The sequence below is a fragment of the Pseudorca crassidens genome, chromosome 4 (assembly GCF_039906515.1).
Source record: "Pseudorca crassidens isolate mPseCra1 chromosome 4, mPseCra1.hap1, whole genome shotgun sequence".
Taxonomy (NCBI): Eukaryota; Metazoa; Chordata; class Mammalia; order Artiodactyla; family Delphinidae; genus Pseudorca; species Pseudorca crassidens.
In genome coordinates this window covers 52,548,479-52,576,423 of record NC_090299.1, presented here as the reverse complement: position 1 = coordinate 52,576,423, position 27,945 = coordinate 52,548,479, and the positions used below count along the sequence as shown (strand labels likewise).

The following is a 27,945-nucleotide window of genomic DNA, read 5'->3' as shown; positions in this document are numbered from 1 at the left end:
CCTGATAACTTTGCTTATATTTTTTTCTTTTGGGGGAGATCAGATAAATGAACTTGTTATGACTGAAAAAATACGTAACAACTTCCCCCCTTTACTTTCTGTTTCCCTATTAAACAAAGTACCCTTTCTCTCCAACGAGGAGCTCCCACCAAAAAGGAAAAAACATTCTATGTTCTTTCATACACCAAACCAAATGACCTTACACTGGAAAAGCAAGCTATGTTAAATAATGCTCTCCAATCTTGTTGAGATTAGCTCGAAAAGTTCCTGAATTGGGAGACAACCCTTGAGTGGCGAAGCCCATTTCCCCGTGAAGAAGAAAGAACCACCCCCCGCAAAAAAAAACTTTCTCTTTTTAAAGCACTGTGTAGTTTAAAACATTAAAAAAAAAAAAAAAAATCAGCACAGCCATCACTTTGATGTGATGTAGATTAGATAGCAAGGTAAGACTGTAAATGTACCAACTGTAATATGGAATTTAATTTTATCTCTATGAAGTATTCTGAAATCAAAGACGATAATACATGCATCAGGCACATCCAACAGAAGACTTTTACAATGGTTTACATTTCCTTTTTATTTATTTCTTGAAACTGCCCATATTGCAGGTTTCTCATGGATGAAATATGGAACTGAGCAGATTCTTTTTTCTACAAAATTATGGTATAAACTTGCTCAATTTTCTATCTTATTGCTAATAAACCTTACAGGTGCACAGTTTGTAAAATAAACCCCTTAAGGACTGAATGCATAGAGCATGCTGCAAGGTACAAGAAATAAGCTAAAAATGAGCATATAAACCTACATCTGGACCAACACAGTACTGAATGCTGGCAAACATTTATCACAACACATGGAAAAATTAATAAAAGGAAATACAGTTCAGTCCTGAAAGGGTTAAATAGAAACCCTAATATATTATTGTTTCTAACCATCATCCCACATTACAGTGCTTGAAAACAAAGTCGAAAGTCTGGCACAGAAAATTACACACATTTGTTCAGTACTCATCAGAAACACAGCTGCTTTTGAAATCAAAAATAAGTAACTTGGTTAATAATTGAATAACATTTTGTTTCAAAAAGGAACACCCCCCCCCCCGCACCCCCTGCATGGATTATCTGATTAAACATGACCAGTTAGTTTAGTTCTTAAAACCTGTGTTGGAAATTGAGGGCACAGATGGTACTCGTTTCATTAAAAAAAAACAAAAACAAAAAACCCCCCAAAAACAAAAAACTAACCAGTTACAACTGCAAATAAGTCTGTGCAGTATGAGTGACAAATATTTCACTAATTAATATATATATGAGGATGCCTTTAGTTGCCACAGTTTAAGAAAAGTCAGCAGCAGGGTAAATTTTATACTAGTGTTCAACTCTGAAATCATTTAAAATAAAAAGGGCATTTTATATTTAAAGCCTTTAGCTTGCCATCCCAATCTACGTGATCAAATTCAACAGAATAAAAACATATTGGATAACAGACTCAGCTTCTATGCATATTTTCAGAAACTGCATAGAATCATAAGAGCATAGCCTACACTTCTAATACAGAATTAAAAAAAAAAAAGCTTGGACGTACTATACTTTAACTGAAGTGGTTACCATTCTGAGAGTCTTTATAAGGGATAATGACCAGCATCTCTAACAATGCCACCATTGGAGGAGGGGTCGTGTTCTACCATAACCAGAGGACAAGGCTCCTGAAAATTAAACACTGAAAATAATTCACAAAAAAATTTTAATCAGCTGATAAAAGAACTACTAGTAAACAATAAGCCACAACAGACAAATCATTTCAGTCTTTAGTTTGTGGTATGTAGAATGTCATAAAATAGTGGGGGGGAGAATGCCTGTATAAGCATATTCTTGGACTTTTCAAAAATAAAGAGGAAAAGGGTTTACAGTCTAATATTTCAATTATCTTATTAAAATAAACAAAGAGCCAAAATTAGATATAGCTAAACAGTAAAAAAGCAAAAGTTAATTTTAATAAAGCCATAAACTTGAAAAAATTATTTTGAGTTGCAATGCTGGGTAGGAATAGTTTGTTCTTCAAAAGCATCTCATCTGTTATCAGTTAATTTAATATAATTTGGTAACTAAATACCAAACCTGGGAAGTGGAGGAAACTTGTGGCCCATTCAAAGTAAGGCAGCACTGAAAACATTTCGGCGCTCTGAACAAAAAGCACTGTGTAAAGACTACTTCCAGACTCAACAGAGAGAAGAATAAATACTACTCATAAACAAGCAAGTTTGCAAGAAAAAGCCAGTAAACAGTTAAAACAAAGAAAGATAAGGCCACAATGAATTCTGCCCTTGGTCACTGAAACAGATTTAAAGTGTGAGGCAGGATTAGCTTACAAGAGAAGCTAGTGACGGGAGCAGACTTAAAGAGAGAAAGGCTATATATAGTATAATGCAGCCTGTGAGTAATTAAAAAGGCTTGCAGTAAAGAGAAGACCACAATAACTTTTATTTAACCACTAACATGTTTTACAAATGACTTCCCCCTTGAAAACTGAGGAAAAAGTGATGTAAAGATGTTAGGAATTGTATTTACAATGGCAGAGTCTGAGCAGAAGAATGAGTAATGAAGATATCAAAGCTGGGGGTGGAGGGGAGTGGGGGGAAGCTACTAACAATGATGTTTTAAAAAGTCTACTGACGGAAACTTTTCAAAATAGCCCAGGACACCAGAAAGACAATTTCTGTATGGAAACTGCAGGAAGTTAGTTTTGCATTCTTAAGGTACTTGTGGCTCCTGTTTTATGGGACAGTAAAAGCTTACCACAATCTAGAGGTAGTTTTTACTCAAAGAAAGATGACTGTATTACTAGACCATGTCCTATAACATCACACACATAGTTCCTGTAGAAAACGTAGCCCAATGAGGCTGCTGCAATTTCTAAGACACCGAACATAGGCGTGCCCAAAGTGCAGGAACAAAACCAACGTGAAACCGGTGAGCCCAGCACACACAGCCAGCACACAACCCTGAATGCAGCCAAATCTTAACTGAATGGAGAAGAAATGCTTTCTGAGTAGGAGACATTTGTGAAGATGCTCAGTACTGGGGAAGAGAAAACAAAAAAAGGCAGGGAGAGAAATGGAAAGATAAAGTACATTTGCATTTTTATAATCTTACAGCTATCTGTTCCTAAAGTACTGTCTTCCAGCTATTTTAGTTGGTCATCTAGTAAAAGCATCTTGTTTCAAGGTTACAATGATATTTTGGCCTAGGCTACCCCCCACAAAAGAAAGTAAGTAAAAACATGCTTTTGCTGAGATTTTCCTCATTATACAATAAGGGCACCATCTACCAACTGGTAGCAAATACTTCTGATGATATTTTTTTGTCATATGCCAACAAGGCAGAAAAACACCCTGCTGAATGAAATCACTGGGAATATTCTAGCTTCAAAATAAAATGTTTAACTTACACATAATACAAGTTATGTACAAGATTAGGAGGAGGGAAAACCTGAACAAATCCTGGACCGCACAGATACATTTCTGCACAGGAAAAGGGAAGGGAACGCTGTAAAAACCAACATGTTCCACGCCATTAACTCATTAATGGCTAAATGGCCACATTTAATTCCAGGTAAATGTTAGAACCTCTTGGATTACAACTATAAATACATTTTTTTAAAAAAAGGAACACAGAAATAACTATCAACGGTGTCTGAGAATAGAGACTAAGTCAACGTACGTTGCATGTATTGCAGGCAAGGCAGAGGCATTTTTTTTAAAGCTTTTGCACAGACTTCAAATAATCTTAAAAGAAATATGCAGGCCTTTACAAGATTTGACTTGCTGAAATCAAAACACCTTCCACTCATGAAAAGTCATAAGACTTCAGCTTTTAAAGAAAATAATAAAATAAAAAGAACAGTTCCAGCCTTAGACCAAAAAGACCTGGAGGAGTATGGTAATTAGATTAAACAAGCATGGTCAGGCTTGGAACCTGAATGTACTTAAGAGCAAAAGCTCAAAGGGGGTGGGGAGGAGAACAACCTATTTGGTAACAAAGGTGTACTATATATACTGCGATATAAAAAAGGTATGGTGAAAATGTACCTTTTACTAAAGCTTATACAAGTTCCTTGGTCCATAAAAACTATGTTAGATTTTCGTCTTCTAGTTTGATTACCTTTTACTCCAGCCACATCTCTATTTCTTGCCCATTTAAACAAAACCAAACAAAAACCAACCAAACAAAAATAACAGCTGAAAAAAATCAATTTCCAAAAGTTTGCACATTTTGATGTTTTTTTGTTTGTTTTACTGTGGCTTCTGCACTTCAAATCAGCACTTGCAGGTAATGGGGTTTTTGAATAGTATCACCGGGTACGAAAAGTTTTCCCAAGAAACCACAAAAGATTGTTCATTTTTTTCTTTCTTTTTTTGTCAACATTTTGCCGCACTCAAGTCAGTGTAAGTCCTAGCAAAAAGACGGTAGTTAGGACACAACTGTTGCTGTAGATGACGTGACATTGGTTGAATTTGTGCTGACATTTGTGTAACTCCCCTCGCTGTTTGTGTTTGACTCATTAGGGGGCACTTGGCTAGAGTTGGCTCGAAGGATTGCTCCTGCCGCGCTGCAATGTGGCCGTGGCCCCGGTTCTGGGGTGTAGGTAAAGGTAAGGCTGGTGGAATAAATGATTCCATCATTACGGACCAAAGTTACTGGAACCTGGACTGGCTGCCGGACCCATCTCCAACCTTCTCGGAATGCAGAAATGTCTGGGACAACACAGAGCATACTCTCTCCACATCTGAGGAGGAAATAGAAATCACTTAAAAGCACAGAAAATTTTAGAACTGAAACTTAAAACAAGGTTGCTTAAATACAGGACAACCAATATCAGGAAAGAGTCTCATGTACCCACACCCCCATCCAAAACTCTAGATGATGTAAAAAATTATATTAAGTACCTGTACATAGTTTCAGCTTCTACATCCCCAAACCACACTCGTAAATTTGGAGTGAAATTCTGTCCTGTAAGTTCAAGCATTGCTACGTCCCCACCGCCATTCAACTGCAATTCACAGAAAATCAGAACAATGTTGAGAAAACTTTTCATTTTTCATTAAAGTACAGTTTCTCATTCGACTATCATGTGCAAAAAAATGGATAAATAAAATGCTTCTTTTAAATGACATGATTATAAAGACAAAGTGAACTAAAAATATCACAAGCTAATATACAAACTGATTTACATTTAAATTTTCTTGCATAAAATTATGTTCCTCTCATTTTCTTTTTTTAAAAAATCAACAAATAATGTGTAACAAAACCTCCAAAAAAAACCCTCCAAATCACAAGATTTGGAGAAAAATCAAATTTATTGTGAAATAAAATTATGCCATGTCATAGCTGAGATCAGCTGCAAAGAGCTAAAAGTCAACTTGTAAGTGGTCTCACCTGAAGACTTTCTACAACAGGCACCGGTGTGACTGGGGCAAGGACAGGGCCCATCCCCTCGTAAAATGTATACTCTGCCTTATCTGTACTAATGATTGTCCAGGAAGCGCCATCATTTATCATCTCTTTATTTGGTTCTTTTGGGCATGGAGTGGCCTTATGAAAAAATTGGTTAGAAATTGAGTTTTATATACACTGCAGTATAAGACACTTTAACAAAGTAACACTCATAGACTGGCATTAACATGAAGAGAATTTAGTACAAATTTATAAACTTCCCAAGCACGATGCTTCGCCAATCCCTAAACAAACAGAATGTTAGCATGGAAACCTCACATATGGCAGGTTTTATTTTAATACAAAATATTTCAGTGACATACTAAAAACTAATAATACCTTCAGAATACCATTTAAGTAAGAGTATACCAGTACCTGTATAATTTCTTTAATAAAAGATCAGTATCTGTGATGTAAATAGCTGTTTAAAACTCTTTAGGGATCCCTGAGAGAGAGAGAATGGGAGCCCCCTCCTGCTCAGAGAACAGCTAGAAACTTATGTACTTTCAGCTGGAAGGAACCGAGATATTGACTGACAATCCCCTACCCCTATCTCGAAACACCTAGGCCAGACCATCAGTGCTGGGTTGAGGAGACTGGCTGTGTGTGCATCTCTCTGGAAAGTCTCCAGATGTTCAGAAATGAGTTTCATGTGAAAGTATAACTATTCTATTAAGTCATCTGTTCATGTCATAAATGTCCTCATGAAAGCCTTCTGAGTAAATATAGTTAAAAATTAGCTTTTGAAATGTGTCATCATTACTATCTTAGAAGACCCCAATATAAATCTGATGAGAATTATGAACGCTCCTCCAAAATAGGCATGTATCATATACAATGTTGTCTGCACATAATTTCAGGTGATTTACTGAATACCCAACATCTAGTTTTGGATAATCTGAGGGGCTCTTTGTTCCTCAGAACTAGACGTTAACTGCTTCTCTTAGAACATTTTCATAGTTTTGAGTTCTTCCTTGATGTAAGATGACTGCTATATCCGAGGAACATGTGGGCTAAGGACCCTTGAACTTGAGATAAATATCTGAACACACAGCTTCATGTATTCGGATACAATTAACATTAAGCGAGAGTTTCATGTTTCTAAATGCTGCTAACCTAATAGTTTGCACATTTTAGATTTTACCAGTAATTTAAAAACATACCTGAAACTGAATTATTCTTTCTTGAGAAAGGCACAAGTACATTCTTTCTGTATCCTTAAGGTAAAATGCACATTTATGGAGCTGTGACACAGGATCATCTGCATCCAGTAATGCGGTCTGCTTATCAACTTTCCTAATTATCTGTATTTCAACAATTAAAAAAGAAAAGATCATCACATACGGAGTTTTCATTTCGTACACTGTCAAGAGTACACAGAAAGAATCTGCTATATAATAATACATCACAGGTATTTGTCACATACCTACATACACAAAAGAATTTACAAACAATAAAGCTAGGTATAAGAATACTTTTAGATTGCAAGCATGTTAAGAATGTAGAGATGTTACCTTTTTCCTTGAACTCCTAAAAAAACAGGGCAGACTGGCACCTGTTTTCTAGATCAGTGGTTTTCAAACTTTAATGTCCATACAAATCATCTGGGGTTCCTGTTAAACACACATCTGTTCTGATCCCACAGATCACACACGGGGCCTGATATTCTGCATTCTAGCAAACTTCCAGCTGATGTTAATCCTGACCTTTCCAATAATATACAACGACAAATATTCCAACATCAAAGGGGAAATTATCTCTAAAGGCCACTATGGGTGTGCTAGTCAGTACCTAAGTCCAGTATCATACTTATACGTTGTTTTAATTTTAACCTAAAAGAGGTTATAATTTTGCAGATTAGGAAACAGGCTCAGAGGTCAGGTTAAGTTCCTCAAAATCACTTGGTTAGTAGCTCAGGGACCAGAATATGATTCCAAGGCAGGCTGCTTGTCCAGCCTGAACTCTTTCCATTACACACCATGACCTTATAATCCAAATATTCCACAAAACACATATGGATATCTGAAAGATAATCCTATCAAACCTTAGACGTTACTTATCACATGGAAGGTAATCACTAAGTGTTTGAGGACTATGAAAATCACTCCCAACAGCATACAAACATGTTAGAACTATTTCTCATCTAAAATCAGAAGAAACCCCTTCCTTGACTACACATCCCTGTCCTTCCCTCTCACCACCCTGTTTCTCTGCTCTCCTTTACATCAAAACTCCTCTTCCTCACCACCCCAACTCCTGAAATCTCTCCAGCCTTTTGTCTCAAAATTGCTCTTGGTGAGGCCACTAAGGACTTCAAGACTGTTGAATCCCATAAGCACTTCTCTGTCCTCATCTTATTAGCTTTCTCAGAGGCATCCGACCCACACATTCTTCCTTCGGGGATACACCTGCTCTAACCGGCCTTTAGTCTCCACAGCCGAGTCCCCAAATCTCTTCTCTATCCATACTCTATACTTTCTATACTATTTAGAAGTTGGCAACTCCTAAATTTGTATTTCCGGCCATAGCCTTTCTCAGGCACTCGACGTGTATATTTAACTACCTATTCAACAGTTACACTGAAAATGTCTATTAATAGGCATCTCAATCTTAATCAAAAACAGAATTTTTTATTTCTCCCTAAATGTGATCCTCCCTCAACTCATAGCTCAATAAATGACACCACGTTCACTCAATCCTAAAACCGTGGAGTCATCCTTGACTCCTTGCTTTCTCTTATGCCCAAGCTGTCAACAAATTGTTAGGTCTACCTTCAAACAAATCGGTCACCTCTCATCACCTTTCCAGTACCATCCTAGTCTAAGGTACCATCATCAACTTCTTGCCCGAATTTTGACAAAAGCCCAACCACCTTTCTCTTTGTTTCCACAGCTATGTCCCTATGCTCTCTTATCCACAAAGCAGCCAGAATTATTCTTCCAAACATAAACCAGCCATCATTCCCTGTTTAAAACTCTCCAGTGGGGATGTCCCTGGTGGCGCAGTGGTTAAGAAGCCGCCTGCCAACGCAGAGGACACGGGTTTGATCCCTGGCCCAGGAAGATGCCACATGCCACAAGCAACTAAGCCTGTGTGCCACAACTACTGAGCCTGGGCTCTACAGCCCACAAGCCACAACTACTGAGCCCGTGCACTGCAACTACTGAAGCCCACACGCTCTAGGGCCTGTGTACCTCAACTACTGAGCCTGCGTGCCACAACTACTGAAGCCCACGCACCTAGAGCCCGTGCTCCACAACAAGAGAAGCCACCGCAACGAGAAGCCCGTGCACCACAATGAAGAGTAGCCTCCACTCGCTACAACTAGAGAAAAGCCCACGCACAGCAATGAAGACCCAATGCAGCCCCAAAAAAAAAACACACACACACACAAAACCCTCCAGTGGCCTCCTATCTTACACAGATAACAGAAAGTCCGTAGTGTAGATAGAGAGAGGGACTTGACAAGATGTTGCCCATGGCTAACCTTGCAGAATCATGTCCTGGCACTTCCCCCCCGCACCCCGACTTGGCTCTAGCTACAATGGCTTCCTTGCTAGTCCTCACACATTCCTGTCTTAAGTCCTTTTTGCCCTCATTCTGTCAGCCTGAAATGCTCCTCACCCAGTTTCTGCTTTTCCAACTTCATTCTGGTCTCTGTTCAAATAGCCCCACTTCAAAAAGACTTCTCTGACCACTCTAAGCACTCCCTTTTCCCTATCCCTTTATCCTGTTTTAATGTCTTATCACTTACATTAACCTTTTAACACATTATATGGGTATTTCTTTAGCTGGTTTTTGTTGACATCCCTTCCAAAATGTAAGCTCCGGGCTTCCCGGGTGGTGCAGTGGTTAAGAATCTGCCTGCCAATGCAGGGGACACAGGTTCAAACCCTGGTCCGGGAAGATCCCGCATGCCGCGGAGCAACTAAGCCCGTGCAACTACTGAGCCTGTGCTCTAGAGCCCACAAGCCACAACTACTGAGCCCGCATGCCACAACTACTGAAGCCCACGTGCCTCACGTGCCTAGAGCCTGTGCTCTGCCACAAGAGAAGCCACTGCAATGAGAAGCCTGCTCGCCGCAACTAGAGAAAGCCCACACGTAGCAACAAAGACCCAATGTGGCCAAACATAAATAATAAAATAAAATTAATTAATTAAAAAAAAAATGTAAGCTCCAAAAGGAAAGAAAGTCTACCTTGTTCACCAATGTATCTCCAGCATCTAGACAGTTCCTGGCCCATGGGTTCAGGGCTATTTGTAGAATGCACGTATGCATGTAGGACTGTAATACTTTGCTCCACAATGAACACCCTTAACAGTAGCTACTCACAAGATATTGTGAGGACTAAATGAATCAATATATGTAAAAGTGCTCAGAACAGTGCTATTAATATTATGCAATATTATTGGGTTTTTATTACTTGATTCACACCAGACATATTCCAAGATGATTTTTCTTTACTTAAGCCACAGCTATTAAAAATCCCAATCTTTTAAAGTCAACATTCTTCATATTTACATATTTTTAGCTCTGCAGTTTATTAGTCAGAATATTTGTCATTCTACTCACATCACCACTAATTTTTGAGTTTAAAGGGAGACACTACACTTTTAGCAATTACAGTTTCTAAGATATTCTGTGAGACTAATTAAACTCAAGCAAAATGTTTCCATTCAATGCTAGTCTTAAAGGTTTATTTAAATTTAATGATGTTTGGATTTTAGGGAAATAAGTGAATTTTGAATGATGTAAGTTTAAAGCTTACTGTAAGTCTACCACACTCAACTATGACTTCACCACGTAAGAGTCAACATTTGCCTATGACACTGTCATTTCTGTAATCCACTGTTTCTCCACTATCTAGTAATAATAAGCATATTGAGAACATGGGCCATGTTTGGTTCAATTTTATTTCCCATAATAGTTCTCTGGACATAGACACTGCTGAATGACCTAGTCTCACCAATAAAGAAACCAAATATGTCCCCTACTATTTGGTATCAAACTTGCTGTGATCATTTCTAATTATTAAGAACAGGAAAGAAATCTGAGAAACCAGATAGTATGAATGTTCTAACAAGCTATGTGTGATGAATTCTACATTCATAAAACACCAGATGTTACTCCAACCAGCTCTCTCTCTTCTACGCTGGCTTTGTAGGTTACTGGTACAGTATTTTCCATATTTCTGAGGTAAACAGGATACAGCTCTTAAGGACAGAAAACATATCTTATTCATATTCCTAGACTATACCTGGTAAATGCCCAGGCTGAATTCATGTCGCTAATTAGTTTACCTAACAGATTTTAGATGTCCCAAACCTCTGGGGCATCTGACAGCCTTGAGGAAGTGGGATAAATACTAACCAGTGTTTCTTGTTAGTTGGCTCGACCTACATAGACTATGCCTGTTTTTAAAGCATCCTAAAAACCAGGATTTCTCATTAGAACATTCATCCCATTGAAACTTGGTCTTGGAGGGAGAGTGTTTTCCAAGCAAAGATCTCCAATAAGGCTAATATTCTAGGAAGCATAGTATGCAATGTTCAGATATTAAGACAGTGTCATCCTTCTTGAAAGCACATGAAAGCCTCCTCTGAAAAACGTGCCTTTGTTGAAAACTGCACGTAAGTGGAGGTATAGGAGGGCCTGAAGTAGTGCAGACCATATAAAGCCTAGCTATGTCTCTGAGGAATCTAATTCCTCAGTCACACAACCTCTAGAAAGAGGTATTTACCGGTACATTGTTAACGATGGTACTGCAACTTTTCCTAAGGCATTCTCTGGATCAGGTTTTTTATTGCAGCATTTTTATAATCAGAGCCCCATACTTTTACATGTTGAAAATATTCAATTAAAGATGATGTTCAAGGGGCTTCCCTGGTGGCGCAGTGGTTGAGAATCCGCCTGCCAATGCAGGGGACACGGTCCAGAAAGATCCCACATGCCGCAAAGCAACTAAACCCATGCGCCACAACTACTGAGCCTGTGCTCTACAGCCCGTGAGCCACAACTACTGAGCCCGTGTGCTGCAACTACTGAAGCCCGTGTGCCTAGAGCCCATGCTCCACGACGAGAGAAGCCACTGCAATGAGAAGCCCGCTCACTGCAACAAAGAGTAGCTCCCGCTCACCACAACTAGAGAAAGCCCACGTGCAGCAGCGAAGACCCAACACAGCCAAAAATAAATAAATAAAATAAATAAATTTATTAAAAAACAACAAAAAAAAGATGACCTTCAAGCAAGGCAGACCGGTACTTTACATGAAACTAAGTGAAAACACTATTTTAAGATTTGAGTCTGTCTTCTAAGTGGCCCATATATAAGCTGTTGCTGATCAGAGGCAAAGGCCTCTGAATAGTGATTCTATAGTACAAGCATTTAATACCAAAGCAAATAAACATTATCCTTGGAATACAGTGACACATAATGAATGAAAAGAGAAGAACCTGAGTAAATGTTGATTCAGCTTGTTTTTTGGTGTGTCTTTCTTTCTAATTTATGTACCCTTCTTTCCCTACCTTTCCCCTTTTTATAATTTGCCTCAGGTTCAAGGTTTTGTAAATTTATATTACTATGTTTCACATATTTTGGCTTATGAAGTTGAAATGGGAAATAAAATCACCTTGTACAACCATGACACAGAAAAATATAAAACAATTCAATAATATGATGCATTTACTTAGATAGTTATAGATCAACCCAGCTCCTGCTGAAATAGTCCCAGAAAATATCAGCCAATGAAATACTTCATCAAAGAGATACAAAGCATATTCAGGCAAGTAATACTAAAAGTTCTTCCATTCACTTAACCCCCTCCCCCAACCTGACCTTGAATCAAACCTACTCATAAACCCCCTCCATCTTTAATATAACTAAATTGTGTTCTGCTTCAGAAAAGGAGGGGGAAGATGACAAAGGGTATATGAGGGGCTTTTGCTTCATTCTGCTAAGAAAAGCAGTTTTTTACAGTTTTAAAAAGCCCCAAACACTATGCCTCTCTACCAGAGTAAGAAACACCAATTTTATTTAATTTTTAAATCCATCTTCCTTTGGGAGAATAAAATAATAAAAATTATGCTTGTATTTTTAAAGAAATTTGAAATTCTATGCTTTTGAAAACTTGGTCCTGTGTTGGGATGAAGCAGGTACCACAAAGAATGAATAATGTATCTACATTAGTTAAGAAAATAAATCCTAATGTAACTTTATAGTGCCCTCTATTGAACATATCCAGATATACAACCAAAAAGGGAAAAGGCCACCAACATTTATTAGAAACAGTCATGAAGTCATTAAGGCCATACCAATCTTGGGAGTGCCATGCCAGTAACTGAACACACAAGTTTGACTGTTTGTCCATAATGGATGTATCCATCGCGGACTGTGAATTCTTCTCCTTCTGATTCATCGTCATCCACTGCAGTGCAATGGAAACAGATCAAATTATCATCTTTTAGAACTTATTAATCTGCTTATAAAAATGACAAAACTTAATATATCTGTATGTCTTATTAGTAAAATGAATTTAACAATTTCACACGAAAAAAATCAAATGCATATTTTTATACTCACAGAGATGAATGTAAAATGCTCCCCACTGCTGAGAACTGGCATGGAAATTACCTCCTTCTACATGCAAGTATCTGGTACTAACTGTCTGGGATCGAAGTCGATTAAACAGAGCCACCTTTGTTCCTGAGGCAATGCATACTGCAAAGAAAACACAGCTCCTATTTATGTGAGTGGGGTTTGGGGGCGGGGCAACAGTGGAGAGCAAGAAGGGACCAGTACCCGGTGAATGAGGACTATGCATTACTATCATTTAATAATTAATGGATTCTGCTAACAATTCTTTTAACCCTCTAAGAAAATACAGATGATACCCCCAAAAATCAAGGTAACTCTTTATCAATAATGTCAAGCTAAAGATATACAATATGTCCATAAAAATCTTTTTTTTTTTTTTGCGGTACTCGGGCCTCTCACTGTTGCGGCCTCTCCCGTTGCGGAGCACAGGCTCCGGATGCGCAGGCTCAGCGGCCATGGCTCACGGGCCTAGCCGCTCCGCGGCGTGTGGGATCTTCCCGGACCGGGGCACGAACCCGTGTCCCCTGCATCGGCAGGCGGACTCTCAACCACTGTGCCACCAGGGAAGCCCCATAAAAATCTTTTTTAAATGAGAGTTACACAGTATGTTTAATGCGGTGCTGTTTTTAAAAAGGAAGTTACTTTTAAAATAATAAGTGTCCAACAGTAGGAAACTGATTAAATAAATTATAATATCATTCACCTATCTGAATGATGTGTATTTAAATGCATTGGTAAGAAAATATCTCCCTGATATATCACTGAATGGAAAGCACACTCTTTATACTGTGGTTCCATTGGGTAAACATATACATTTTTATATGACAGCATGTGTCTCCATGTGCTCACATCTATTTCTATGGAATACATTCATAGAGAGGGGTGTGGAAGGATGTTTACCAAAGTTGATGGCAACTGCCTCTGGATACTGTGATTTTAGAGATTTTGCTTCCTTCTAAATACCTTACAGTATAGCATTGCATGAAATTTCTTGAAAAAGCAACCACATCTATGTAAGCAAGAAAATACTCTGAAAATGAAATATGTTCTCTGCCATCAAGTAACTTAGAGTCAATAGAAATATAAAATTAAAGAGGTAATCCTGTAATTTGAATTGGAAACAGCCTAAATACATGACATTATACCTCCTGATGCAAGAACACTACATTGCTGTGAAGTAGGCTTGCCCTCTAGTAACAAACAACAAAAAAGAACCAAAGAACAACCACCTTAAATCTGATCAAGTTTCTAAATTTACTGACAAAGACTCTCTCCTTGACCAAACTTTAGACAGGCTCCTCTGAGCCCTTTTTCCACCGGGACTCTTCCTTGGGCCCTGGCATTGGCCTGCCTAGCCCGGTTATTGCCAAGAATCCTGCTAAACCATCCTCCCATCCTTGATATCTGTTCAAGTTCCTCCCCTCCACCTTTATATCTGATCATCTAGGCCTGTCTTCATAAAAATTCTGGTAAGCTAGTTTGTCAAGAATCCCCCTTCCCTTCATGTCTCTCACCTCTTAGTAACTTTCCATCCACTGATCCCCTCAACTCTGTTCCTTGGCTATAAATCCCCACTTCTCCTTGTTGTATTTGGAGTTGAGCTCAGTTCTTTACTGAAATCTCTTTTCCCTACTGCAACGGTAGTGAATAAAATCTGTTTCTAACCATCTTTAGTGTCCAGCTCTGTTTCTCTCTGACACTACAATTTACAGAAAATACATTAAACTACACCAAGGAAATATAATTAGCAAATTCCAGTATGTGGAAATCTCTCATGGTCAACTGACTCAGTCTCTTGAATAAATAAACTACAAGAAGAGAGAGAGAAACAGAGAGATGTAGAGAAAATCCACAGATTAAAAAAAACTCAAGGACATGTCAACACAATATATAGAATAATATCTGGTGGATCTTATTTGAATTTTGATTCAACCAAAGGGCTAAAAAAAAAACCCCACATTTTAGATAATTTTAAATTTGAGCACTAGCTAGGTATTTAATGATACTAAGAAACTATTTCTTTTTATAGTTGTTTTATGTTTATTTTTATGTGATCATGGTATTGTAATTATATTAGAAAACAAGAGACCCTATCTTTCAGAGATACACAGAAATATTTACAGATGATATAGTGTCTTGGATTTGCATCAAACTAAAATGAGGGCAGAGGAAAGTGTGTGTGGGGGGTAGGGTTACAGATGAAGATAAATCAAGACTGGCTTGAAGTTAAGATCACTGCTCTAAGTTAGAGGATGAACACAAGAGGTTTCATGTCATTAATGCAACTGTCTACTTTAGTATGTTAGAAAATTTCCATAATATAAAGTAAATGATGATGATAATAATGACCAAGCAGACTAAAAACCATCCACTACATAAAATCCCATTAAGTTCATAATAAAACAAAACAAAATAAAAACAAGCAAATAAACCAAAATCCTAAAACCTCACTGGTCACCTTCAAAGAATACTATTGTTATTCTGCAAATTAGTAAATAAGAACCCATCCTGGCTTTTCTCCATAGACTATACTTAAAGCAAACAGCTAACAAATGCAAAAGTTAAGAATAAAAGAATTAGAAAAATCATCATTTTGCAGCCCTTAATGAAATACTAGATTTAAGCAGCCATCATGAAGGGCTACTGAAATCATTAGGTTAAAGGTCGCTGAGGAACTTTATAACTAGTGGATTAGACTAACAACAGCTCAAATTACTATAACCAATCTTAACATAACAAGAAGTGGGATAACCAGATATTACATGACTTCTGATCTGATAGAAATGAACATACATAGGAGCAGCTAATTCTAAAATAAAAGTTTAACCAACAGTTTGTAGAAAATATGAGAGACAGAGGAACACGTAATCAGCCAGATCCAGAATATGGAAATTCCACAGGAAAAATGACCCAGTTTCAACAAATAAATAACACAGAAGGAAAAACAGGCTGGTGGAAAGAGAAGAAACCATTACAGATTAAAATGTATGAACCTTGTTTGGATCCAAGTTTGAACAAGCCAACTGTTAAAAACAACAACACAACTGTAAAAAGATATTTCTGAGACAATGTGATAAATCTGCACACTGACTAGCCATTAGATGGCATTAACGAACTACCATCAACTGTTGTTGGGTATAATGATGTTTAAAAGAAAATGATCTGTTAGAGAGTCACTACTGCAGAAATGGTTGAAAGGATAGGATGTCTGAGATGTACATTAAAAAATTCCAGCAGTTGGAGGAGGAAGGAAGGGGTGGTGGTGATAGAGATGATAAAACAGAATTGGTAAAACCTGTTGAGGCCAGGTGGTCACCTTATACTACTTTCTCCCTTTTATGTAAGTTTGAAAGTTTTCATAATAAAAAGTTAAAATAAAGAAAACTGGGTACAGAGGTTGAAGTGTAAAATTCAAACAGCATTTATCTGCTATAGTCTAAAAATGTGCTGATGAGGCAGCAGTCTCTGCCAGTGCAACTACATCAAAATTTTTGTTCAGGTTCTCAGGACAGCCTTCCAAAGCCCATTTGATATAACAGTGTTTCTCAAAGGGGTGCTTTTGATATTCTAAGTGAATCAATTCTTTATGGAATGGGAACCTTCTTGGGCACTGCAGGACATTTAGACACCCTAATGCTAACATTACTCCCTCCAGTCACTGTGACAGCAAAAGGAAACTCCCATTTCTCCAAATGACTCTGGGTGGCAGTGATGAACCAATTCTGTTTAAAAACCACTTCCCTACCCCAGGTATTGCCCATTTTTAATTAAAGAAAAAGACAATAAAGCAGCAGTAATAACTGAATATGACTTTTTCAGATAAAGTGAAGACCACAAAAATATTTGAAAAAAAGGAACTGGCTACTGAAAAGCAATTTTTAATTTAAAAAATAGCTGAATTTGTCTTATTAGTTCATGTTGGGAGTTGAGGACAAAAAAGAAAACAAGTATACATACAGTCAGCATTTTTCAATGACTGCTTCTTTTTGGAAGGTTTGGAGATGACTTTTATCCGCTTGCTGAGGAACACACCAATGTCATCACTATTGCCATAGAACATCTTTACAGAGAGCATGAAGTGCTTTCTCTTGTCTGAATCAGATATATACAATGTTTTGGCCGTGCAATAGTTCTGTGAAAGAAAAGGCAAGTTTTAATAGCACCAAAACCCTGTCAGCTATGTACCTACAACTCAGTATGGCCACGTCTAAGTTTGATCAGACTTAAAGGCAGTAACTCCACAGAAGCGCTGATAAAACCAACTGTGAAAAGTACTGATCTCTGAAAACAAAGTACAAAGTCTTCCTTATCAAGTCTACGAAATACTAACACTGTGTTGTTTTCCCCTCTCAAAAAGGCTTTTAAAAAATAGTCTTTTCTTGTTTTATACAGCTCTACATCTATTTCACAGAATTACCAATGTTATAGCAGTAATTTTTTAAAATAAAATTTTACAGTTAAAAAATTCCATGACTGTCTTTCTGCAAATAAGATATAAAGAAGGCTATCAGAACTCAATTAAATTATGTAAAAGATTTTAGCACTGATCCTTCTCAAAATAGTGCATACAACGTTTTTTCTTATATAGCCGAACACTAGAGTAACCACCCATGAGTCTGAGGAAAACAATATTTTTTGAAATAGCTAACACTTTGCCCAATGGGATAATTCCTATTGCATCACCAAAAGAACTGAATTTAAAGGTACTAGAGAAAACAAACGCAGCAAAGTACTATGTCAGTTTATCAGAAATTAAATTCTGGTAACTGAAAGGATAGTATTAAAGAATTATAGCATTTGCAAAACAACAAAGATACTTTGAAATGCTACTATTTCAATTACATATGACAATTCTAAAATCTTTCCTATTCCCTTGATCCCTGTGAATGAGGGAAGAGGCTAAATTATTGATCTATTTTTCCAGATTGGGTAAATAATGCTCAAGTACAGCTTAAGTATTTAAAATTCTGAAATATATATATATATTTTAAAATCATTGCTCTACTTTAAAATTAGGCTAAACAAGTTTCTTGACTACCTCTGCTGTGTGTTCCTTTTAGAAAGTAGTGCAAATGCCACTCATTTAGAAAATAACTAATGGGCTCTAGGTGTTTAATCTTTAAAATATTACTCACAGCCAATTTTAGTACCAGAACAAAAATCATGCCATACTTTATTGCATTTCTCAACAGCAAAGTTATATAAGAAAATTTAGGTGCCGTCTTGAATATTTTACTCAATTAAGTTTTTATAAATTCAAAAGGGAGAGAAAAGCTTTGAGAGGCTTTGTTCTGCACAAGGCAAAGTTAAGATAAAGCTCATAATAGTAATAAGAAAAATTAAAACAACAGCCTTTGCACTCACTCAGCTCCTTTCACTCCAGGATCTCTAAGTGTTCAGGGATGCTGAACCATGGCCCTGCCGTACTTTAAAAAGCTCTGAAAGTCAAATAAAGCCTGCACTATGGAATTATTCTACAACGTAAGACAAAGTCTAGGAAGATAGGTATTGATACACTAAAGAAGAGTACTCCCATGTAACAAAAATAAAATGTGTACCTAAATGAAAGCAATTAAATTCTAATGGCAAAACTTAAAAATGATGAGATCACTTAATTTGAGTGTTAACATTAGGGGATATGATCTATATCAGAAAAGAGAAAATACTGAAATCTAGCATAAATGGTAAGGTAGACTGGCAAACAGGAAAGGAAAAAAGAGCAGAGAAAATTGGGTCATAACACAGACACTCAAAGGGCTTTATTTTGTTTGGAAAAAGCAAACATACATATATCTCCTTGGAAGTAAAGGAAATATACCCCTAATTACAAAAGTGAGTAGTTTGAATCCACAAAAAAATTCTAATAAAGCTATCTCAGATACAATTTATTATTTTTTAAAAGCTACAAAGCTACTGACCACAAACTACTCAAATTTCACAAGAAAAAAAAAAAGGACAAGTCACTGATTCAGAAAGAGTATTACAGCTTTAAGACGCTAAGTAAATAAAAACTGAAGTTACATTTGCTTCATCATACCAAAAGGCTAGATTAGCTAATAAAATTCTAAAACAGAAAATGGCATATAATAAATCTGTCTATAAACAATGAAGAGTTTAACTTAAAAAACATCTTTCTGAAGACAAGATCTTCAGGAAAGAAAAAAAATCTGCCCTGAAATAAAAAATACCAAATATAATGCTACAAAAGTTTATAGAAATATCTGAATTGTAGAATTTGAATTATATAAACAAAACAATACTAGCAACATAGGTGTAGGGGATGTAATTCTTTAAAATAAAAATACAAGTGTGCTAATTAGGGAAGTAATTCATGTTGCATAGCTTACCTAGTTCCAACTATGTAAGACAAAAACTGAGGAAATGAATAGTTAACAAATTAAAAACATCAGATCCAAAATATTACCAACATATAGTTAAATGTCATGACCATAAGGGCTGCATATACTAGAACTTTGTTGTAATGAAGATTAAAATAAGGACAAATACCCAAAAATGCAAAATAAAATCCCTCCTTTTTCAATAATGACTAATTGTACCATTCAATGAACAGGCTGTTGAAAGAAAATAACATTACCTTAAATGAATGGAGGTTAAGTGAGATAGGACCAAAGTGCCTCTTTCTGAAGCTCAGCATCTGTCCACTGCTTGGTCCATCTTTGCCTGCCTGGACCCAAACTTACCTTGTTCCTGTACCTTGATGATCCAAGCATATGATTATGCTGTTCTTTCTGCCTGGAATGACTTCTGCTGACTCTCAACCAGTCTTATTCTCTATAGACTTCTCTAATAGCATTTTTCATTATAACTAAATATTAACACATAATTTTGGCATACAGACACTGTACTACCCTGTAAGTAGGTGTTTTAAGCACTATTTAATGCTCAAGCTCTCAGGTATTCTCTTCTGCAAATTTCTAGGGCTTGGGGAAAGGATATAATGGCAGAAGTTGAAGAAAGATGTACTAAGCCATTATGCTGAGAAAAGCAAGTGGCGGTGCTGTTTGTTTGTTATTACCGCCCTTAAAATTGCTGGAAGCTGGAAGTGTTAAAGCAAGCAATGAAGTTCAATTGACACAATTATATACAATGGTAGCTAGAATCCCTGGCTTCTTACTACCTATCTGATCTAATTACCATTCACAGTTCCAAATGTCTAGATGTACAGCTTAGGGACATATCACTAAGACTTTCTATATAACAGAAAAATAGATGAGACATGACTAAGGCCTATTTGTTCAACCCACTACTTAAATATATCTTTTACCTTGGCTCAAGGGTCATAATTCAGAAATATTTTACACTGCTCTATTTTAAGATGAAACAACCTTTACTGTAGTAAGTTTTATCCCAAACCTAATTTAAAATACATAGTTGACAAGCCTTAATGATAAAAATATAAAGATACAAATGACATAAACATACTCAAATTTGAAGGAGGTTGAAGGCTCCTTATTCTCAGTGCTCATTATCTGTAAAATGACTAAAATTGAATGAGAGTACAAATCCACTAGCTCACCACCCTCAACCTTGCCCTCCAAACTCCCATTCTTAGTGTCGGCTACAATACAGCAAACACTAAGACATTCAACAAAGACTTACTGAATGAGAAAACACCTATTTATGCAGTACTTTAAAAGACATTCATGTAGTCACTGAAATCAGAAATAACCATTTTTCAAATTTTAATATCAAGAGAAAACAAAGTAATAACTAATGCTAAGTCACTGAAGAACTACTTTTGAAAACTAAAGGTACAGACTGAAATAACTGCTTTCTAAATCGATAAAATACAATTAGTAAAACTAATTGTTAAATTTTATTCCCTAGTAAAGTAATCAAAGAAAATACCTAAAAGTTTGAGTAAAGGTAATCATGGCTGTTCCTGTCTACACAGCATATTTCTGTTCTACACTGAAGCTAAGTAAAACATTTATGATGTTTATAACCCATAATACTTTGTTTCTAGTGTAAGACTAAGATTAAATGAGTAGAATAAAACATTATTGAACTATGTATTTTCATTGTTGTTTGACTATCATGCCCCTGTCAGATGGATGAGCAATTAGCCTCCTATACTGGCACCCAACAGAAATCTGATTCACAGCCTGCTAAAACTGCTAGCAAGCTGAGGAAGCTTATTGTGTGCCACCTTTAGATGTCAACAGCTCAAGCTCCATCAATCACGACTAAACCACAGCTACTTGAGAAGTTTATTTCTGGTTCTGATTTATATATTCAAAAGAGTGCTACCAATAGCCATAAAAGGAAAAAAAAAAATCACCACTACAAAAACAAGTAAGAAAATTGCATTCTGGTACCATGGTTCTCTTTACCTTTCCTTCCAAGTTCAGCTGCTGCATTTCTTGGTCACTATTTCCTATTCCAATAAATGCACACGGTTGAGACTCTTGTTCAGAACAACCATCGCGTTCCATTTGTTCTTTTTTTTTCTTCCATCCACTGCCCATAAGATATACACAAGGAGGAGGGCAAAAGAACCTGAAACAATGAGGGGGAAAAAACACAATGCAATTACATTCAAGAAAGCATTTCCTTTTCTTAAACACATGAATACAAAATCATGCTGAACTGCACAAAGTTAGCTCCTAATGAAACATTTTGGTGAAGTCTTTTGTAATGCAAATAATCATATCCACAGCACAGAAATCAAGACTTCCACTTCCATTTGTTCAGGTAAGGTTCATCTATATTGATGTTATGCATTCACTTAGCCTAGATATTTTTTAGAGCAGGGAACGTCTCTTTTCACATAGCTCAGAGTTTTGAACTACTGCAGTTCAACAAATCCAAAGTACTCTAACATATACAAAGCATGGTATACCATCACAGAATCTGCAGTTACTGATTAACATCTACTCAAAATGATGTATCATTAATTAATGACATTCTTGGTATGGATATTACTCTTAACTTCATTTGGTAATTAACCTGGAAAACAGAATTAGAGCAATGCCCAAAGTAGAAAATTTCGAAATACTAATACAACTAAGTAAAAGAATTGAAAGCAAAATGAATCATTGGATTACTATATATCTTACATCCTGAACACCTGCTGTATGTGGATGACTGAAAGAAAAATATACTGTATCCTTTCAACTCACAGACAACCAAGAGATTTGTTTCGCTAGTTGCCAAAAACCCATCCTCACAAATTCTTCCCACCTAGAATAATTTCCTTATAATCTTCTCTTAGTAATTACAAAATATCTACTTCAAATCCCAGCTCAGGCAGGCCCCACATTTTACATAGTTCAGACCATCAATCCAGTCCTTGTGTAGGGTGTAATTCCTTTGCTCAATCACACACTGACTTACACATACTTTAAAACATTTATGTCGGGACTTCCCTAGTGGCGCAGTGGTTAAGAATCCACCTGCCAATGCAGGGGACACGGGTTTGATCCCTGGTCCAGGAAGATCCCACATGCCGCGGAGCAATTAAGCCTGTGCGAAGCCCGTGCTCCACAACAAAGAGAAGCCATCTGCAATGAGAAGCCCTCGCACCGCAATGAAGAGTAGCCCCCGCTCACCGCAACTAGGGAAAGCCGCCTGTGCGCAGCAACGAAGAACCTATGCAGCTAAAAATTTAATAAATAAATAAATAAAATAAAGTTTAAAAAACATTTATGTCATGTCTCGTCAAGGGGCCTGAAAACTCAAATACCTACTCAAATAGTAGCCAAGTAAATTCAAATAGCAGCCAGGTAAGCAATATAAATGGGTGGGCCAGCTGTACAATAAATAAGTAGAAATATCCCTCAATTACCCAAAGAAGTAGGTTCCCTCCCTTCTTTCTTGAAACACACAGCCCTCATGGTAATTCCAACTTTTTGTACAGCTATAAGCATAGAAATTTCTTTCTTAATCTTTTAAGCCCACTGAAAGAAAAAAAAAAAGAGCTTAACTGCAAAGAGCATCAGCCAATGCTGTGTGGCTCTGATGACAAGGAAACAATTGGGATCAGCAAGCATGTGAGTATACACTCACCCACCCACTCACAGGGCTGAACTATGGGCGTGGAGGCCTAGTGCTGGCCACATCCTCCAACTTCCCAATAGTTGCCTGAAATCAAGTTTTACATGAAATTCCTAATTTTAAAATTTTGCAAATAATTTATGCCTTTTAACACTTTTTAGGCCAACAATGTAGAGACTTAAAAAAATAAAAAACTAAAGAACTGTACACAGGCATGTGTGTGTACATACATACACACAGATACCATCATGCTGGATTTAGCTTTCAGGCCACTCTAAAGGTAGTAAATTGGGAGGCTGGGGTCAACATATATATACTACTATGTATACTAATGAGAATCTACTGTGTAGCACAGGGAACTCTACTCAGTGACCTGTGGTTACCTAAATGGGAAGGAAATCTAAGAAAGAGTAGATATATGTATACATATAACTGATTCATTTTCCTGTACAGTAGAAACTAACAACACTGTAAAGCAACTATACTCCAATAAAAATTAATTAAAAAATAAATTAAGTAAAGGTAGTAGAGTAGTGTCTACTTGTTTGCTTCCCCCTCAGCACCTACTACAATACTGACTGAATTGAATCAAAATACATGGCACCTACTTTTTGCTCAACTCTACCAAAGACTACTTTAGAGGCAATCTACATACAATTTATAGGAAGTGAGCTGGGTTTGTTTAATTTTCATTAATTCACAAAAATTTATTACACCCCTAGTCTATACTAGATACTGGGAATACATTAGTAGTTAAAACAAACAAAAATTCTTGTCCTAATGGAACTCAGAGTCTAATAAGAAAGACAATTTTAAAAAGCTAGATGACTAAAATAACATATATACTCTGTTAGCTGATGGTAAGTACTGAGGGAAAATAATAAAGCAGGGAAGGGGTACTTAAAAATGTAGAAGACCTGGGTGGCCAGAGAAAGCCTATTTAAGAAGATGACTTTAAGTCATGACCTAAAGCCATGGGTTTCTAGGGTAAGAGCATTTCAGAAGAAGGAATAAATAGCAAGTGCAATGGCTCCAAAGTAGAAAGGACTATAATGGATGGCGGAGAAACAACAGACCAGCGTGGCTGGAACAGAGACGAGAACAACAGGAGATGAAGCCGGAGTAATGGGGAAGTAGACCTAGCAGGTCGAAGGGGTCAGGCTGAGTTAGGATGAAAATCTTCTGGGGTCTTCTCATATGTATCTAAACCAACAGAAAGGAATCAGAGCAGCCTTTGTTCCTGTATACTCTCTGTCACCATGGACATAGAGGTCACAGCCGAGGCAGTGGGCTCAGTTCCAGGTCACTCCAAGTTTGGAGGGATGCCTGGATTAGCTGGGCTAGTTCAGGAGTTGGCTCAGTTCAAGTCTGCACCACGGATCTTTCTGGCCTCTAATGCTGGGAACCACCCAATACTTACCATGGCACAGATTCAAATATCTAGCTGGCACACTATCAGGAAGTTGAGAAGGCATCAATTTTGGAAGCTTGTCTACTATTAGTATTTTATTGACAGATGTTAAGCCTCCTTAGTAAGTTGGTATATCAGCTATAAAATTCGAAAAGCTTTGTTTTACTATAGTGTACCAAATGTAGTGCTGGTTTTCTCAAGAGTACTGTGATAAAATGGCATGAAACCAACAGGGCATAAAAATCAGACAGGTTGACAAGAAATTCTTTACCACTCAAAACACTGACCTAGGTTCTATATTGAAAGTGCTTTCCAATCTTGTAATAAATGTAAGAAAAATGAAGATTCTTCAACTGCCTCTGAACTAGCCTTATTTTTATATCAACTCTACAACTATTCAAGAAAGCTGTGATGCAAGAAAATTGCAAACCCAATATAAACATTAAGATTATTTCTACCATGTGATGATGAAATCATATTTTAAACATCCCAATATTGTCACTCCCTAAAAATCAGCTAATGAATCAAATCTTCATTTCCAGAAACTTCAGTAGTAATATAATAATCAAATAGAAGATAGCATCAATACAAAAAAATTTACAGACAAATGAAAGAAAATTAAAGGGAGGAGGGTAAGGAAAAAATGCCACCTAATTAACAAAAGAAAAATTAACATACACCTTTATAAGGTGTATGTGAATCGATGATTCTTTGAATTTGGACAGCTGGTCAATATGTACCAAACATTCAGTGAAAAGTCTGACCAAGTGGCTAGCTTTTGGAGTTTAACAGCTGCTATAAAAGGACACTTTATGAAACAATGTGCCTTTATTTTCTAATCTAAGCAACTATGACAAACAATGCTTTTATTTGCCACTTGGTGGCGATATGCACACATTTATGATTTCATTCATTTCCTAGTTCAACAGCCTTTATTTTCAGAGAGTGATTCAACAAGTTTTTCCTCATATCCTGAGATGAGGTCTGGAAAATACCTTACAGATTCAAAGAAACCTTTTTATTTAGCCCAATATATAAGATTAGACAAAATCCAAACACATCATTTACATTTTTTTATTTTGGCAGAATCATTACCCTTTGATGATTATTCATACTTCCCCTAACACAAAGTTGAAGAAATGTTAATATGTCTACTGGCATTTCCATATCTTTAATAGAAATTTGCCTCTAGACAAAATAATTTTTTCTTTAAGTTTATTTTTCAATTTGAAAAGACCTTCTTCGATTAAAAAGTAAAACTAGCCACTAACATACTAAGTGGGATACCAAATATGTTATGCAAATAAATACTCATCATTAGGCACAAAAGTGAATCCTGAGAATGATTTAAGATTTTAGGATAAAACTTCCTACCCCAATATTTCTAGCATCATTCACTGGAGTTATTTTGTAAGCCAAGATGACTGTGGTCATGTCCCCAGGTTACCTCATGCCTAATGCAAGAAAGAAAGCAGATCTTCCTCTTTCCGCTGCACTCCACTAAGGAGTAAGGGAAAAGAACTCTTCCAGTAAGAAGCCCTGCCAGTTATCCAGGAGGCTGACCTGTGTTAGCAGCCCCTGACGACTAATGCCTTTTTAAAATCAGGTAATTTTAATAGGTTTTTACCTTTACTGTGAAACTAGTGTATGTCTCTTCTGGAAATTTTAATAATACAATAAACATAGAAAGTAGTTACTCTGGCTTTTTCATCTTTTTTTTTTTTTTTTTTTTTTTTCATTCTTTGGAGTCAGAAGCTTAGATTCTTTGAGCTTTCCTCTGACTGGGGTTTTAGACCCACCAGGCTATACCCCAAATAATAGAAAGAAATTGAAAATAAGGGCAACCATAATAACAGTTAACCATTAAATCACCTATTTTAACTTGATAAACCACTATAGCTTTGTATTTTTAACAGTGACTAACAAACAGGAACCTTATCTGGACTAATCTTTTGAGTAGCTCTTCCCCTTCTGTTATCTGCACTGGGCCTCAGTTATCCACCGAAGTATTTAAATGACTTAGTGACTTTTAAAATTCCCATCCAAGATGCTTTTGCACAGTACCTGGAACCTTACAGGTTGTGAGAAATAAAGAATAAATGAGTTAATAAATGAATCCAATTGTATTAAACTGAGCAACACTTTAAGATTTAAGAGGGGGGGTGGAGAGCAGACAGACCACCTGAATTTCCCGTACCAACTTCATGCAAAAAGGGGTCACTATCTCGATTTGGTTTCTTTGTCCCAAACTGCAGGTACCAACTTCTTCACATATTTAACTCTAAATCAGATGATTTAAGTTCCATTAGTAAAGTAATCAGAAATTTAGTAAACTTGAATAACTAAAAAAGAACACTTGGCAGTATGAGTCCTAAATGCTGTTTTCAGCTGTTCATCCTCTTTGAGGATAACATTATCAACTAAACAGTTTCACCTTTTTTTCAGCTCAGATTTAGAGGACTTTGAGAAAGAGACTATTTAAAATTCTTCCAGCCTGTAAATTAATATACTACCTTTCCCTTCTCTTATGCATATGCTAAGATCTCCTTTATCTCACAAATTCTAAGATTCCACTCATTCCTTTCAATCCAACACCCAAACCTGAGTTTTCATTCCTTCTCCCAATTCAGTTTTGGTGCCTTTCTAGCCAATCCAAAAAAATCTTTCATCTTCCCCCATAAGCAGCCTTTGTCTACAAAATGTTTAACACAAAAATGCTGTCTGAAAGACAAAGGCTTGAGAAACTATTAACAAGAAAATTCCAGGAACCAAGTGAAAAAACAAATAACAAAAATCCACAATTATATACCAAAAATGCTGAAATTTTAAAAATACTAAGACAAACACTAAATATTAAAATCCCTATTATAATTTAATTTTGGCTAATCTGATTTATAGGTCATTTCTGTAGTGCCACATTTATGTGGTATGAGTACCAGCTCAGCTTTGCTGGGTTTTTTAACCTGAATAGGCACAGGGTCAGGGTGGAGAGGGCTGGGAGTACTTTTCTTCACAATCACTGCATAATTCAACTCGGGGGTTTGTTTAAGCCTTTTTCTTTTTAAAATGGTACTTTTGGGGTCACATTTCTTTATAAAACTACATTTTCCACCGAAAGGAAAGCTACTTTTTGAATGAGCTAATGTATCACAGAAATACTTAGAGAACACCATGCAGCCCCAAATAAAAACTATGGATTATTTCATTTTGTGAAATCACGGATTTAACCAGAGGATCTTTACTAAATAAGCCACAATTTACTTTGTTTCTCCCTCTTCAATAGAGACAAATCCCCCATTTTTCATTTTGTACTTGCAAATTAACCCAATAGAAACCATCCTCTTACTTGTATATTAATACATCACATGCAAATTCATGATAGCCATTATTAGCCATTAATTAACTATCTACCAGAAAAACAATAATCTT

General features: G+C 36.7%; 1 protein-coding gene across 5 annotated transcripts in view; it reads right to left on the bottom strand.

The window, feature by feature from the left end:
• Positions 1-551: 551 nt before the first annotated feature.
• LOC137223615 (recombining binding protein suppressor of hairless) overlaps positions 552-27,945 on the bottom strand; it is a 116,479-nt gene continuing 89,085 nt past the window's right edge. For all 5 annotated transcript variants that reach the window (XM_067735670.1, XM_067735673.1, XM_067735672.1 and 2 more), the window contains 8 exons: positions 21,443-21,608; positions 17,046-17,220; positions 13,074-13,211; positions 12,806-12,918; positions 6,656-6,796; positions 5,436-5,591; positions 4,946-5,049; positions 552-4,785 (listed from right to left, as the gene is read on the bottom strand). In XM_067735670.1, coding sequence (XP_067591771.1) covers positions 4,470-4,785; positions 4,946-5,049; positions 5,436-5,591; positions 6,656-6,796; positions 12,806-12,918; positions 13,074-13,211; positions 17,046-17,220; positions 21,443-21,608 — 1,309 coding nt within the window. In that variant the 3' untranslated portion in view covers positions 552-4,469. The remainder of the gene's footprint in view (positions 4,786-4,945; positions 5,050-5,435; positions 5,592-6,655; positions 6,797-12,805; positions 12,919-13,073; positions 13,212-17,045; positions 17,221-21,442; positions 21,609-27,945) is intronic.